The sequence below is a fragment of the Trachurus japonicus genome, chromosome 3 (genome assembly GCF_045865225.1).
Source record: "Trachurus japonicus isolate A0001 chromosome 3, Traja_1.0".
Classification (NCBI taxonomy): Eukaryota; Metazoa; Chordata; class Actinopteri; order Carangiformes; family Carangidae; genus Trachurus; species Trachurus japonicus.
In genome coordinates this window covers 34087517-34101720 of record NC_140909.1, presented here as the reverse complement: position 1 = coordinate 34101720, position 14204 = coordinate 34087517, and the positions used below count along the sequence as shown (strand labels likewise).

At 43.9% G+C, this 14204-nt stretch overlaps 1 protein-coding gene across 1 annotated transcript; it reads right to left on the bottom strand.

The window, feature by feature from the left end:
• Positions 1 to 10086: 10086 nt before the first annotated feature.
• LOC146990266 (uncharacterized) lies at positions 10087 to 13778 on the bottom strand. Its single transcript, XM_085773042.1, has 3 exons — positions 13359 to 13778; positions 12939 to 13094; positions 10087 to 10380 (listed from the first exon to the last, which is right to left on the bottom strand). The coding sequence occupies exons 1-3, from the start codon at positions 13776 to 13778 to the stop codon at positions 10087 to 10089; spliced, it is 870 nt and encodes a 289-aa protein (XP_085629168.1).
• Positions 13779 to 14204: the final 426 nt, after the last annotated feature.

Genomic DNA, 14204 nt, shown 5'->3' with positions numbered 1-14204 from the left:
CCTGCCCCTTACCCCTCATTACTTACCACTGATCCACACCTTTTTGAAAAAAATCCCCGGAAAATCCCCTGAAAATCACGGAATTCTTCTATCCACCTAGAAGAAACAACATCCCCAACGGAATCCCAAGAACCAGCCCCTTAGTCTCAATTTTAGACTCAACCAAATTCGACTCTCCTTTCTACTCCAACTTGCCAACTTCCAGGATTACCCTGGAAAAGAACGCAGGTCGAATCCCGACCCCTGTGTAACGTACAGTCCATGATCTCACTATCATGGAATTTGTCACCCTAAATGTTCTCAATGAATCTGAAAAACCTAATTTAAGTACTTACCTTAGAAAAGGATCCTTTTCAACCTAGAATTAAAACAAGAAACGTGTTTGAAGAATACCAATCTTGAACCTGGATAGGATAGCTACACCGGCGTCTGAGTTCTCCACATGGGCTTGCACCTGGGTTGCTACCCTGGTGTGACCTGGAGGCCCAGTTCCGCCGGTGCTAAAGTCATGGATTTAATCCCAATTGGACAACGAACACACCCCGGGATTTGATCAACCCCGGTGGGGCCTCCCTTGGGTAGGGTGCCTAGGTGCGTTTTCGGCCATAACTCGCCGAGGGAAGGTCGGACACTGTCGGACCCGACGGCTATTCCCCATAATTCGACCACGCTGAACACGATGGTGTGTGGCTCGTATTTTTCTGACTTACCGTTCTTGAGATACAGCCGATTTCGCCCTTCTTTTCGAGGCCACGCCCCCTTATCTTGAGAAAGTTGGGTCGGACTCGGTATCGTCGGAAAGCTTAGGTCCTCAGCTATCCACACACGTTGGTTTCACGAGTCTAGCACTTTCCTGCCCAGAGTTAGGAACTTATCATCCCTTGATTCACTTAGCCTATTTCTTACTTACACCTGGACATGTCATTTTTACTAACCTTAACCAGTCCAAAGTTCTTGCTGGATCGTCTGCTGCATGCTGGACACTCAGTGGCGCCACCTGTGCCCAAAAAAAAAAAATGGGGCACAGCCAAAGAGTCCAAATACTTCCCTCTTTTCACTCAACTGCAAAAAACTACTAGCGGAAATATAGAAAGTGACGTCGGACTTTGTTTTTCTGGATAGCTGAGGTCCGTAGCTTTCCGTAGAACTTTTCCCCACGTCTCTAGCACATTCCTAGCCAGAGATATGAGCCTGGGAGCATGTGGAGGCCAATTTTGGCCCACTTTGGCCCGCCTAGGTGCGTTTTCGGCCATAACTCGCCGAGGGAAGGTCGGACACTGTCCGGACCCGACGGCTTTCCCCCATAATTCGACCACGCTGAACACGATGGTGTGTGGCTCGTATTTTTCTGACTTACCGTTCTTGAGATACAGCCGATTTCGCCCTTCTTTTCGAGGCCACGCCCCCTTATCTTGAGAAAGTTGGGTCGGACTCGGTATCGTCGGAAAGCTTAGGTCCTCAGCTATCCACACACGTTGGTTTCACGAGTCTAGCACTTTCCTGCCCAGAGTTAGGAACTTATCATCCCTTGATTCACTTAGCCTATTTCTTACTTACACCTGGACATGTCATTTTTACTAACCTTAACCATTCCAAAGTTCTTGCTGGATCGTCTGCTGCATGCTGGACACTCAGTGGCGCCACCTGTGCCCAAAAAAAAAAAATGGGGCACAGCCAAAGAGTCCAAATACTTCCCTCTTTTCACTCAACTGCAAAAAACTACTAGCGGAAATATAGAAAGTGACGTCGGACTTTGTTTTTCTGGATAGCTGAGGTCCGTAGCTTTCCGTAGAACTTTTCCCCACGTCTCTAGCACATTCCTAGCCAGAGATATGAGCCTGGGAGCATGTGGAGGCCAATTTTGGCCCACTTTGGCCCGCCTAGGTGCGTTTTCGGCCATAACTCGCCGAGGGAAGGTCGGACACTGTCGGACCCGACGGCTTTCCCCCATAATTCGACCACGCTGAACACGATGGTGTGTGGCTCGTATTTTTCTGACTTACCGTTCTTGAGATACAGCCGATTTCGCCCTTCTTTTCGAGGCCACGCCCCCTTATCTTGAGGAAGTTGGGTCGGACTCGGTATCGTCGGAAAGCTTAGGTCCTCAGCTATCCACACACGTTGGTTTCACGAGTCTAGCACTTTCCTGCCCAGAGTTAGGAACTTATCATCCCTTGATTCACTTAGCCTATTTCTTACTTACACCTGGACATGTCATTTTTACTAACCTTAACCAGTCCAAAGTTCTTGCTGGATCGTCTGCTGCATGCTGGACACTCAGTGGCGCCACCTGTGCCCCAAAAAAAAAAAAGGGGCACAGCCAAAGAGTCCAAATACTTCCCTCTTTTCACTCAACTGCAAAAAACTACTAGCGGAAATATAGAAAGTGACGTCGGACTTTGTTTTTCTGGATAGCTGAGGTCCGTAGCTTTCCGTAGAACTTTTCCCCACGTCTCTAGCACATTCCTAGCCAGAGATATGAGCCTGGGAGCATGTGGAGGCCAATTTTGGCCCACTTTGGCCCGCCTAGGTGCGTTTTCGGCCATAACAGCCGATTTCGCCCTTCTTTTCGAGGCCACGCCCCCTTATCTTGAGAAAGTTGGGTCGGACTTGGTATCGTTGGAAAGCTTACGTCCTCAGCTATCCACACACGTTGGTTTCACGAGTCTAGCACTTTCCTGCCCAGAGTTAGGAACTTATCATCCCTTGATTCACTTAGCCTATTTCTTACTTACACCTGGACATGTCATTTTTACTAACCTTAACCAGTCCAAAGTTCTTTCTGGATCGTCTGCTGCATGCTGGACACTCAATAGCGCCACCTGTGGTCAAAAAATGAATTACAACTCACTTCACTCACTTCACAAAAAGTCACTTACTATACACTCAAAATGGCCTGAAACGTGCTCTAAACTACTTTCTGTACAACACAAATTTTCATCAACACTGTCAATTTTTACATACTTTTTCACAAAAATTTCAACTTTTTTTATAGGTACCTATCGACTCCAAATCACCTGAAACGTGCTCTCAAACACTTTCTGGAGGGTCCATTTTCGCATAAACACTCAGTAAAATTTTCACATTTTACATTTTTTCCTATGGGGATCTTTGGCCACGCCCATAACTCACCAACGGTACCTCCACTGATAAAAATAAAGTGCTTGATCTACTTTAAAAAAGTAAGGCAACTTTTTGCATCATTTTATCCTGTAGATCAAACAAGAGTAGTCTTTGTATGTGCAACATTCATTTTGCAAGTACTGTCAACTTAGTTTTGCAGGTGATGTCCACTTTGCAAATAAAGTCAACTCAATGATGTTAACTCCGCCGCGCCACTTTCCAAAGTTTTAGTCAAGTGTACCGGCAATTTAGACCATTTTTGACCTTTTCTGTTGAGCCACAGTGTATTCTATATTATACCCATGGACACATACTACGGCTCTTTTGAAAGTTTAAACTTTAAGCTTCAAGTGGGTACAAACCGTTTGTTTCTACGTGCCACCGTTCCTGAGAAAACTCAAGCTCAACATGGCTGGGTTTCATCAAAATCTCTGCTTTTTTTCTAGAAAAGGAGATACAGCCTGTTTTATGAAATGTGCGCCGTTTGAGCCTGTCGCTCTTCTGCCACTTACATTTCTGGGTCAAAGTGCTCGTGTAAGATATTGTTGTTCTAGTCTCAAAACCACCATGGGGGGACGGGGGGACGGGGGGGCACAAAACAACAATAACACATTTCTACTGCTGTAGAATGAACAACTGGGATGAAATTCAACTCAGAAAATTTATTACAAGACAATGTACCATACAAATTTAAGTCATACCACACAAGAGAATAGTACACATCACATAGATTTCATCAATAAATATAAAAAATACACAAAATAAATATAATAAAAAAATAAATTAAATACATATACATGCTATCCAGGTATCCATGGATCCATCCCAAAGATTTTTAAATCTACTGGTGACCAGCAAAATCGTGTTTTGTGTGGTACACAGTGAAACACTTTTTGAGGTGTAATGGGGTATGGCATGATGTACAGTAGAAACTAGTTTCACGTCTGTGCCCACCCTTCTGACACACCCTGCATACGCGAGTAGGATTTTTTTTCTTGAGAGTGGCCCTATACTTTGCCATCACATGAGCTCCAATGCCGCCACTCAGCCTACTCAGAGGGTCTCTTCTCGGGGCCCTTGGCTCTTTGTTCTGCCTACCAATGACCACCTCCACCACCCCTATGGCCTCACCCACTGCCTCCTCACCTCCTGCATCCTCACCCCCTGCCTCCTCACCCACTGCCTCCTCGCCTCCTGCATCCTCACGCACTGCCTCCTCACCTCCTGCATCCTCACCCCCTGCCTCCTCACCCACTGCCTCCTCGCCTCCTGCATCCTCACGCACTGCCTCCTCACCTCCTGCATCCTCATCCCTTTCCTCCTCTTCACCCACTGCCTCACTTCCTGCATCCTCATCGCTTTCCTCCTCTTCACCCACTGCCTCCTCACTTCCTACCCCCTCGGCCCCAGCCTGCCCCAGGGTAGTAAACGACCTCACCACATTGAGGATAAATGTGAGGAACTTCCTGTGCTCTCCTCGGGGGTTCCTGGCTTTGAACAAAATGAACGCATTGAAAAGGCAGATCTGGAACAAATACAATACAAATTTCTTTGTCCATTTTGCAGACTTTCTAACACATGGGTAGTAAGCAATATTCTGATCGAGCTTATCAACTCCATTCATTGAGTTGTTGTACGCTACTACACATTTGGGCTTCTGTACGGGTACCCTCTCTTTTAGGCCCTTCTGCCACACCTCTACAGTTTGCATCGTGTCCTGGTGGAGGCTGGTGATCATTTTCACAATTTTCTTGTCCCTCCATGCTAGGACCATGACCCTGTTGTTGTGTAGTGCAATGGTTTCCCCTGGCTGGAGATGAGAGTTTGAAATGTTGCTGATTGTCTGTGGTTCCCCTCTGTTCTTTCTCAGTGTCCCACAAATATGTGTGTTCATCTGTAAGAGCTTGTCAGAAAGTGCAACGGAGTTGTAGTAGTTGTCCATATACAACCTATATCCCTGCCCAGCCAGCCTGTCGAGGAGGGTAACTACAGTGTCCCCCAGGTTCCCTGCTTCCCCACAATACGGTTTCATCCCAAAACAGTAACCAGTTTTTGAGTCACATATTATGTACGATTTTATTCCGTATTTAATTGGCTTCTGAGGGTTGTAAACCCGGAAAGCGAGGCGCCCGCGCCAAGCCATCATGCCCTCGTCAATACATATGTTAGAGTTGGGCTGGTAGAGTTCACCAAACTTTGATAAGACATAGTCTAAGACAGGCCGGACTTTATAGAGCCCGTCGCTACAGTCATCTGCCTGGTTATCACTAAAGTGAAGAAACCTCCAAATTAGCTGAAATCGATTGCGGGACATTGTTTTGCTGAAGTGGGGCGTGGACACCACTTCATCTGTTGCCCAATAACTGGCTAATGATGGCTTTTTTATGATTCCAGTGAGAAAGAACAGCCCAAAAAATTGCCTCAGCTCTTGCACAGTTACTTTTTTCCAATAATGTACTCTCTTTCCCAGAGAGTTAACCCTGCTTGATGTGATTACTTGGTCAGCGTATAGATTGGTTTGGTCTGCTATAGTCTGCATTAATTCATCCGTAATGATCAAGTTCACAAAATCAATAGGCTGGTCCAGATCTCAGTCTGGCTGCACCTCGTGGCCCTGGGGTGGCGGTGAATGGGATCTCTCGTGGCTCCCAGTCCTCTTTCTTCCATTCTGTTCTTCCATTCTTCCTGGATCCATGCTCTGACCGGCTTTTTTGCATGTCCCTGCCTGGCACCAGCACCTCTGCCCCTTTTCATTTGTCGACCTGTACATTATATATATATAAAAATACAATTACCATAAAAATACAACTGTGTGTGTGTGTGTACAGGAATAGTAAGTAACTGTAAACTCACCCCTCTGTTTTTGAATGCACCTCTGGTTCTATTTCAATCTCTGGTTCTGGTTCTGGTTCTGGAATCATAGGAATACATATATTAGACATTAAATTCAATGTATTTTCCTTTGCAGGACCTTTTATTTACATGTAGCCTACATTTGCAACCCCATTCACACACACCCCATATTCAAATCTATTTTTACGCACCAGATTTACGCATACCATGTGTGGAATGAATAACGGATAGCATAGTAGTTGTTCTCACCCAAGTTAGACGGTGTAACAGGCCTAGGTGAGGCTTCCTCTGGCACTTCCCCAAAGTCAGACTCGCTGTCTGAGGCTGGAATCACAAAGACATATTTGGATAGGGTTCGACAACGGAGGGGACATAATTCATGTGGAAACATGACGTAGCCTATATGCCGGCCAATTCCTGTTCGATAGGCTAATTTATGGCTAATAATCTTACCTGCTGCTGATGCTCGACTGGGGCTCCATAATTCCTCCTCCGCGTCGTCGGTACCGGCTGAGTCTGTGTCGCTAGTCTGACCGAAATGATATCCAACAGTCTGACGAGCCTCTTGCAAGCGCGAAGTCGACCGGACCTGCTATTAGCCACTCCGCTAGGTCTGCTACTAGCCACTCCGCTCGGCCCGGCCTGTGGTGAAGACGGACCCCCCGCTTTGGCCCGGTGATCAGTCCCACCTTTTGACCTGGCGTGTGGGTCTGCAGGTAACGTCACATCTTTTACCAGAAAGGTGGCTTCGTCCAGCGTTGTCTGACGAAAACGCACGGCGCTATTTTTTTTTTTCCTCAACTTTTTCATTTCCCCCTTCAGCACCCGAAAAGTGCTGCCTGTAAAGTTGCTGGACTTCTTTTCTTTTGAAGTTGCCGCCCACGATCAGAAGGAAGGCGAGACTGCCACCTAGTGATAGACCACGCGAATAGATGACCTGGTTTTGACCTGACGTTAATGCATGCACCAGTGATTCCATGCACAACCATCAGAAGACAAATTATGATGAAACTTCCACATCACGAGTTTTCATGAGTTTTCGATTGTCATTTATTTCAGTTTTATTCATCGTAGAGCTCCCAAATTTAGATATAAGGTGCGTTAGAGTGTCTATTTTCGTAATATAAAAAAAAAGCAAAAAACGAAAAATTTCGTTTTTGGCACTCAACGCATGGGAACGAAAAACGAGAAATTACGTGGTTGGCACTCAATGAGTTAAGTTGCCTTCACTTGCAAAAGTAAGTTGATGTTACTAGAAAAAATAAGTTGATGTTGGTAGCAAAAGTAAGTTGACGTTACTAGCAAAAGTAAGTTGACTGGAGGGGCGGAGTGGCCATCGGGAGGACCGGGAGATTTCCCGGTCGGCCGGCGGCCAATAAACTCAAGTGAGCCGGCCCGCAAGCTGCCCTGCGTGGCCGTGTGTTGCTCACGAGTTAAAAGTAACATTTACTGCAAGCCCCCACGATAATCTCCAAGGTCTACCTCGACACTTATTTTGAAAGTCCAACCATTAGGCTATTTGTACCCCGTCTCTCTACATTTCACTCATGGTTGCGATAGTGAATCAGACTCTCATCAATCCAGCCCACTAAATGATTTTTGTTTAGCCTCCTATCTTTATCTAATTATTTTTCTTCAATGTTACAGAACTTTCATGACCACAAAATATAAAATAACCAGCAATTTAATTTGTTTGTTTGTTCTTAAACTAATGTAGAATGGTGCAAAGCCTCATGGGAAATGCGTCAGCCTGTCACTGTGAAAGTTATCATTAAACTAGCGGCTACGGCTAAAAACAGATCGACTCACGGAAGCCAACCAGCAAACCTTATCAGTCCTGCCCGTGTGTTACGTTATCTACAAGTTATATTAATTTAACAAGACAACACAGTCCGTGCTTTACTGCTTTACTTTTAAGTGGGCCAGTGCGCGGCGGTACGCGGACCGCGGTACCGTTACGAGCCAGAACCTCTCACATCACAGCAGCAGCCTGCTCTGTCTTCTCCATGGGCACCGAAGCATGTTGGTGAGTAGGACAAGACCCGAAACGAAACCGTGACGTTTGCAGAGCGCTGTCAGTAAAATCAATTTGCAGAGTAGAGTAGTTGAGAGTGGGAAATAAAGGAGTAAACATGACTGGATGTAATGTTATGGTCAGCAGTGTTAAGTAGGCTAAATCTGCTTGGGAGGCACTAATTGCAGCTCTTTCACATTCTGTATTTCTGTAATTTCTTTCTTTCTTTTTTTTTTAGCTAGATAAAAGTAACAATGTGTTAAAATGCACCAGAATATGGGAAATGTTGTAGCCTTTATAAAAAAAATTCAGGGGGAAGACCCCCAGACCCCCAATTAAGTTGTTTCACCCACATGTCCTTTTTGCTTCTGGAATATATTTTGCCATATGGAATGACACATAGCGGGGGGGGGGGGGGTTGGTCCGATGGTGGGCCGGTGCGGTCAGAATTTTCCCGGTAGATTTTGGTGCCCCACTCCGCCCCTGGTTGACTGTACTTGCAAAATGAATGTGGTACATACAAAGACTACTTTTGTTTGATCTATGTGATAAAATGATGCAAAAAGTTGCCTTACTTTTTCTATGTAGATAAAACATGAGATATTTTTGTTAAGGGGATCTACTTAAATTAAGCATGAAGCATCTATGTGTTGGTAAATCTGCCCAATATAATAATTGACATTTTGACCTCATGGTTCTAGGAAAAAAATGACATAGGAACAAAATTAAGAGGGTGAATTCCCTTTAGATCATAAGTACACTCAGCAAATGTGTGAGAGTTCCACTAGAGGAAAGGTCAAAGGGTCACCACAATCAAGAGGTCATAAGTCACCAAAATTGACATGTTTTATTGCTGACAAATTCTCACAAACAAGCAAACTCTTGTCAATATATACTGCCATTGAACTGGGCAATAAATGAGTTTACTGTATAGAGCTGCAACTATTAGTTGTTTAATTTCTAAATTTCCTATTACTCAATTTAAGGATTTTTAATTGTTAATTAATCTTTGAGTCATTTAAATTAAAGAAAAATCCAAATTCAGCTTCTCACATGAGAATATTTCTGGTTTGTTTACTCTTTAATGAAAAAAAAGATTAATCTTTAAGTTGTGGACAGTTGGTCGGGATAAAATAAGACATTCTAAGTTGCATCTTGGGCTTCGGGAAACAGTGATAACACATTTTTCACCATTTTCTCACATTCCATAGATCAAAGTATTCATTGAAAAAAAAAAAGAAGACAGATAGTACAATAATGACAATTACTGTTAGTTGCAGCCCTAATACTGTATACTGTACTGACACTGAAAAATGTCCACATTATTCAAACTTAACAAAGGGGCTTGTTTGCCTTTTTTAACAACAGTTACAGTGTTGCAACATTTTAGTGTATTCATGACATGGAACATATTATATACCAAAGACACTTTGATAAGAAAATAAGACCATAAACTCCATTATACTGACAGCATTGGAAACACTTAAGATGCTAGCGCCAGACGCGCCATAAGACAATGCCAGTGACCCAACACATAACTCATGGGATTCACATCCTATTACAGAATGGTTCTTCAAGTGAACTTTGGCAAACATGTCCTCCAAAACAAACATTCATTCTGTCTACCCTGAGGAAGCACTTGCAGGGATGAAACCCCACCGACAGCCTGACCTTAAAGGTTTCAACATCCTAAGCAAATGACAGTTACATTCAAAATCTGACCAATACATTGATAATGCAAAAAACACAGCACCTCACAAAACTGTACAGAGTTTTCCTGTTCTGTATAGATCTGCTTCCTGTAGCAGTACCTGAAAAGCTGCTTGAAAAATACACCTAAGGTCACTTACAATGATTCCCTTGAGCTGAGCTGAATTCTATCAGCCATTTAAAGTGCAGACATCTGATCTGAGTGTACACCACAAAACAAATTTAAGCAGCATACACATGAGCTTAAAAAATGTAACCTGAGGAAGTGCTTTTGGAAAACCTGTGAAAGTGCAATGTATAACCAACAACTGTAAACCTTGACAAGAGGGAGCTTCAGCAATGTCTGTAGGCTTTTAGGCATGTAAACCGACCTTCAGATCGTGGACCTAGGAGGACACCTTTCGGTTGACATCCTCCAGCTCTAGAAAGATCTTCTGAAAAACCTCAAAGGTGTATTTCAGTTTGTTAGGGTACCTTAGTTCCAAGGCGTAGATGAGGCCCATCAGGAAGGTACAAGCATGTGCGACATCAGGGATACCAAAAAGGACCTCTGCTCCCTCGATGGCTATTCCAGCCTGCTTCTGGAGATCTCCATCTCTGGCTTTGCTGACCACAAAGATGTTGAGGACATGTGTAGTAAGGGCCTCTTGTACAGTCACAACATCGTCATCATCAAAAACCTGTAAAATACACCAGAAAAAATAAAACCCTCTTGTATACTAATGTGAAGGATGCATACAGTATAGCTCTCTTGGTACTCTTTCTTTCTTTTGAAACAGTTTTCTTTACCTTGTAGTCCTTTTTTTTTTTTTCAAAGGAGGTTAAATCGAAAGCAACTGGACTTAGTTATTTGTCTAGGAAAACGTTTCACCTCTCATCCAAGAGGCTTCATCAGTTCATCTACGCAACTGACCAGGCTGGGACTGGTCCAACTATCTGGTGTGGAGACTCAATATTTAACCTCTTGTGTGGGCGTTCACAAGGGTGATGATGTCACTGGTTCCCTTTTTGTGCTCCAAGTGCCAACGACAGTCGTTTAAATGACTGCCTTTGATGGAAAGTTGGTTTCGACTTCGTTAGTGCCCTAACGACAGTCGTTGGAGTCACTTGCCACTTGTGAACAGTGGTTGTTCTTTGAGGCTAGATTGTTGAATCTCCTGGGAAGGGATGAAAGGGCAGCATTGTAAATTGGAGATAGGTGGTGTTTGAGGCCACCTCCCCTGTTGAGGGATGGTTTCTCTACTTTTACATAGATGGCTTCTTTAACTCCTCTTTCAAACCATCTATCCTCTCTGTCTAGGATTTGGACATTGCTGTCCTCAAAGGAGTGGACTTTCTCCTTGAGATGTAAATGGACAGCAGAGTCCAGTCCTGAGGAGTTTGCTCTCCTGTGTTGGGCCATGCGTTTATGCAGTGGTTGTTTTTGTTTCACCAATGTAGAGGTCTTTGCATTCCTCGTTGCATTGGACTGCATACACCAGATTGCTTTTGTGGGTGTGTGGTGTTCTGTCCTTGGGATGTACCAGTCTCTGTCTGAGTGTGTTGCTGGGTTTGAAATACACAGGGATACGGTGTTTGTTAAAGATCCTCCTGAGTTTTTCCTGATACTCCAGACACATATGGGATCACTATGTTGTTTCTCTTGTTTTGTCTTTCTTTCTCAACCACTTTGGTTTTCTTTCTGGAAGCAGCTGCAGTTTTCACAAAGGTCCAGTTAGGGTAACCACAAGTTGTGAGGGCGCCTCTCAGGTGCTTGTGTTCTGCCCCTTGGGCCTGTGAGCTGGTGGGCACGTTATCAGCTCTGTGTTGCAAGGTTCTGATAACACCAAGCTTATGTTCCAGAGGGTGGTGAGAGTCGAAAAGTAGATATTGGTCTGTAAGTGTGGGTTTTCTGTATACCCCAATGTGGAGGCTCCTGTCCTTTTTCATATGGACGTCACAATCTAAGAAAGGCAGGCTATTGTCCTTGACATCCTCTCTGGTGAACTTGATGTTTTTTGTCCACTGAGTTAATGTGTTCGGTAAAAGCTTGCACCTCTTTGGTTTTGATTTTAACCCATGTGTCGTCCACATAACTGAACCAATGGCTCGGTGTTGTTCCTTCAAAGGAGTTTAAAGCCTTGCTTTCTACCTCCTCCATGAAAGAGGAGTTAAAGAAGCCATCTATGTAAAAGTAGAGAAACCATCCCTCAACAGGGGAGGTGGCCTCAGACACCACCTATCTCCAATTTACAATGCTGCCCTTTCATCCCTTCCCAGGAGATTCAACAATCTAGCCTCAAAGAACAACCACTGTTCACAAGTGGCAAGTGACTCCAACGACTGTCGTTATAACACAATAGGGCACTAACGAAGTCGAAACCAACTTTCCATCAAAGGCAGTCATTTAAACGACTGTCGTTGGCACTTGGAGCACAAAAAGGGAACCAGTGACATCATCACCCTTGTGAACGCCCACACAAGAGGTTAAATAGTGAGTCTCCACACCAGATAGTTGGACCAGTCCCAGCCTGGTCAGTTGCGTACATGAACTGATGAAGCCTCTTGGATGAGAGGTGAAACGTCTTCCTAGACAAATAACTAAGTCCAGTTGCTTTCGATTTAACCTCCTTTGAAATACTATGACCTGGGCAAATGAGAATATGCACCGGCTTCTTGTAGTCCTTGATTAGCTCCTCCGTCTTTTCACCAAGGTAGAGAATGAGGCCTCTCTTCTGGACTCAATGCTGTTGTCCTACAAAAACAGAAATGAGATCATGTTAAGCACAAACATCAGACTGCTACTACATATAACTAACTGTTTAACTGTTGTACACAGGGTTCAAAATGTTCAATTGATTCAAAGATTTCAAAACAAAAAGGGCACTCAGGCCAGTTAGGTGTCTATCGCTCCCGTTCGGAAATGTGGAGGCATATTCTGGGAGTGAGCCCCCCTTCTAAAATCCAAGAAAACAGACTTAAATCAACAAGCCAACTGTGATGACGTAGCGACCACCGGCACTGCTGAGAACTTAAAAAAAAAAAAAAATCTGACTCATTCCTTCATTCCACGCAAAATTATGTTAATATTGCTCTATGATATGTGTTGAAAATGCTTTTAAGTATATTATAGTAATGAACAAATTGAAAAATATACAAAAAGGCTATTTATAATTTTTGGCCAGTAAAAAATCTTTCTGACCAGTAGATTTGAGCCAAAAAGTTAAGTTTGAACCCTGGTTGTTCAGTAAATACATGCCTCATTTAACATGCCAGGGGTCTCATCAAGTTTCTTCCCAACAGCGCCTCCCTTCCTCCTGTAGAGGCTCAGCAGTCTGGGTGTGTATTGGTCCAACTTCCCCAGGAATGTGGACTGTAGTGGCTTCAGTGTGATCCTACGGAATTCCTCCTCGATCTGCAAAAGAGAAGAGAAGAGAGATAGGGAAAGATCATGAAATACTGGCAAAAAAGAATTACAGAGACACAGGTCAGCAGAAACAGATCAGAGGTAGAAAACTGACCCTAAGGGTACACTGAAAGCAACATTTAAGTGGTAATGTGTTTTGCAAGGAATTTTACACCAGAACAAGGCTGTAACCGCTGAGGTATTTTTTTTCCAACCTAAATGATTGAATAAAATAAAAATAAGAAGACGACACAATTCAAATGTACAACATACCTGGGAAAGCTCAAACAGGGCAGGCCACCGAGCTTTGAAGTCAATCACAGCTGGTTTATTGAGGATTACATCATTTCGATGTAATGAAAAGGTTTTCACCATCTTTTCATCGATGATTTTGGTGTTGTCTCTCTTCTTGCACTCATAGAGAAGCTCTACTCTCTCCTTTTCAAGGGTTTCATCAGTTTCACCTTGAGGATGTGGTGGGAGATAGTTTACCTCAGATTTCTTCACTTTTTTCAAGCTTTTAGTTGGAAGTCCATCTGCAGCTGATTTTCTCTTCTGACAGTTTACATTTAGTTCTGGTAATCCAAGGTGTTTCACCTTTGCTCTGAAATTGCCAACCTTGTATTTCAGGCTGTTCTGCCAACCATATATACCATTGGATGACACTGGGTCCCTCAAACAGGGGTGTTTCATGACCAGGGCCTCAGCAACATGCTCCCTTTGTGCTCGTGAAGGATAGGCAGTGTAGACAAAGATGCTGTCTGCTAGTTTGTCTAGAATTTGATTTGATTTGAAAATCTTTTATGTCCCCGAAGGGCAATTTGGTTTGCAGCAAAAGTTCAACACAGTAGAGCTCACATAGCACACATGACACAATAAATACATATAAATGCATATAGTCATCACAGATTACAGTACTGTACATCCTTCCCAACAGGTTCGCCTACAGCGTATTAAGGAATCTAACGGCAGATGGGACAAAGGATTTTAAATATCTGTTTGATTTGGCCTGACAAGGGAACGTGTACCTCCTCTTAGATGGGAGGAGTCGAAACTCTGCATGAAGAGGGTGGAGAGGGTTTGCCAGAATGGCCCTTGCCCTCTGAATGGCTCTGACCT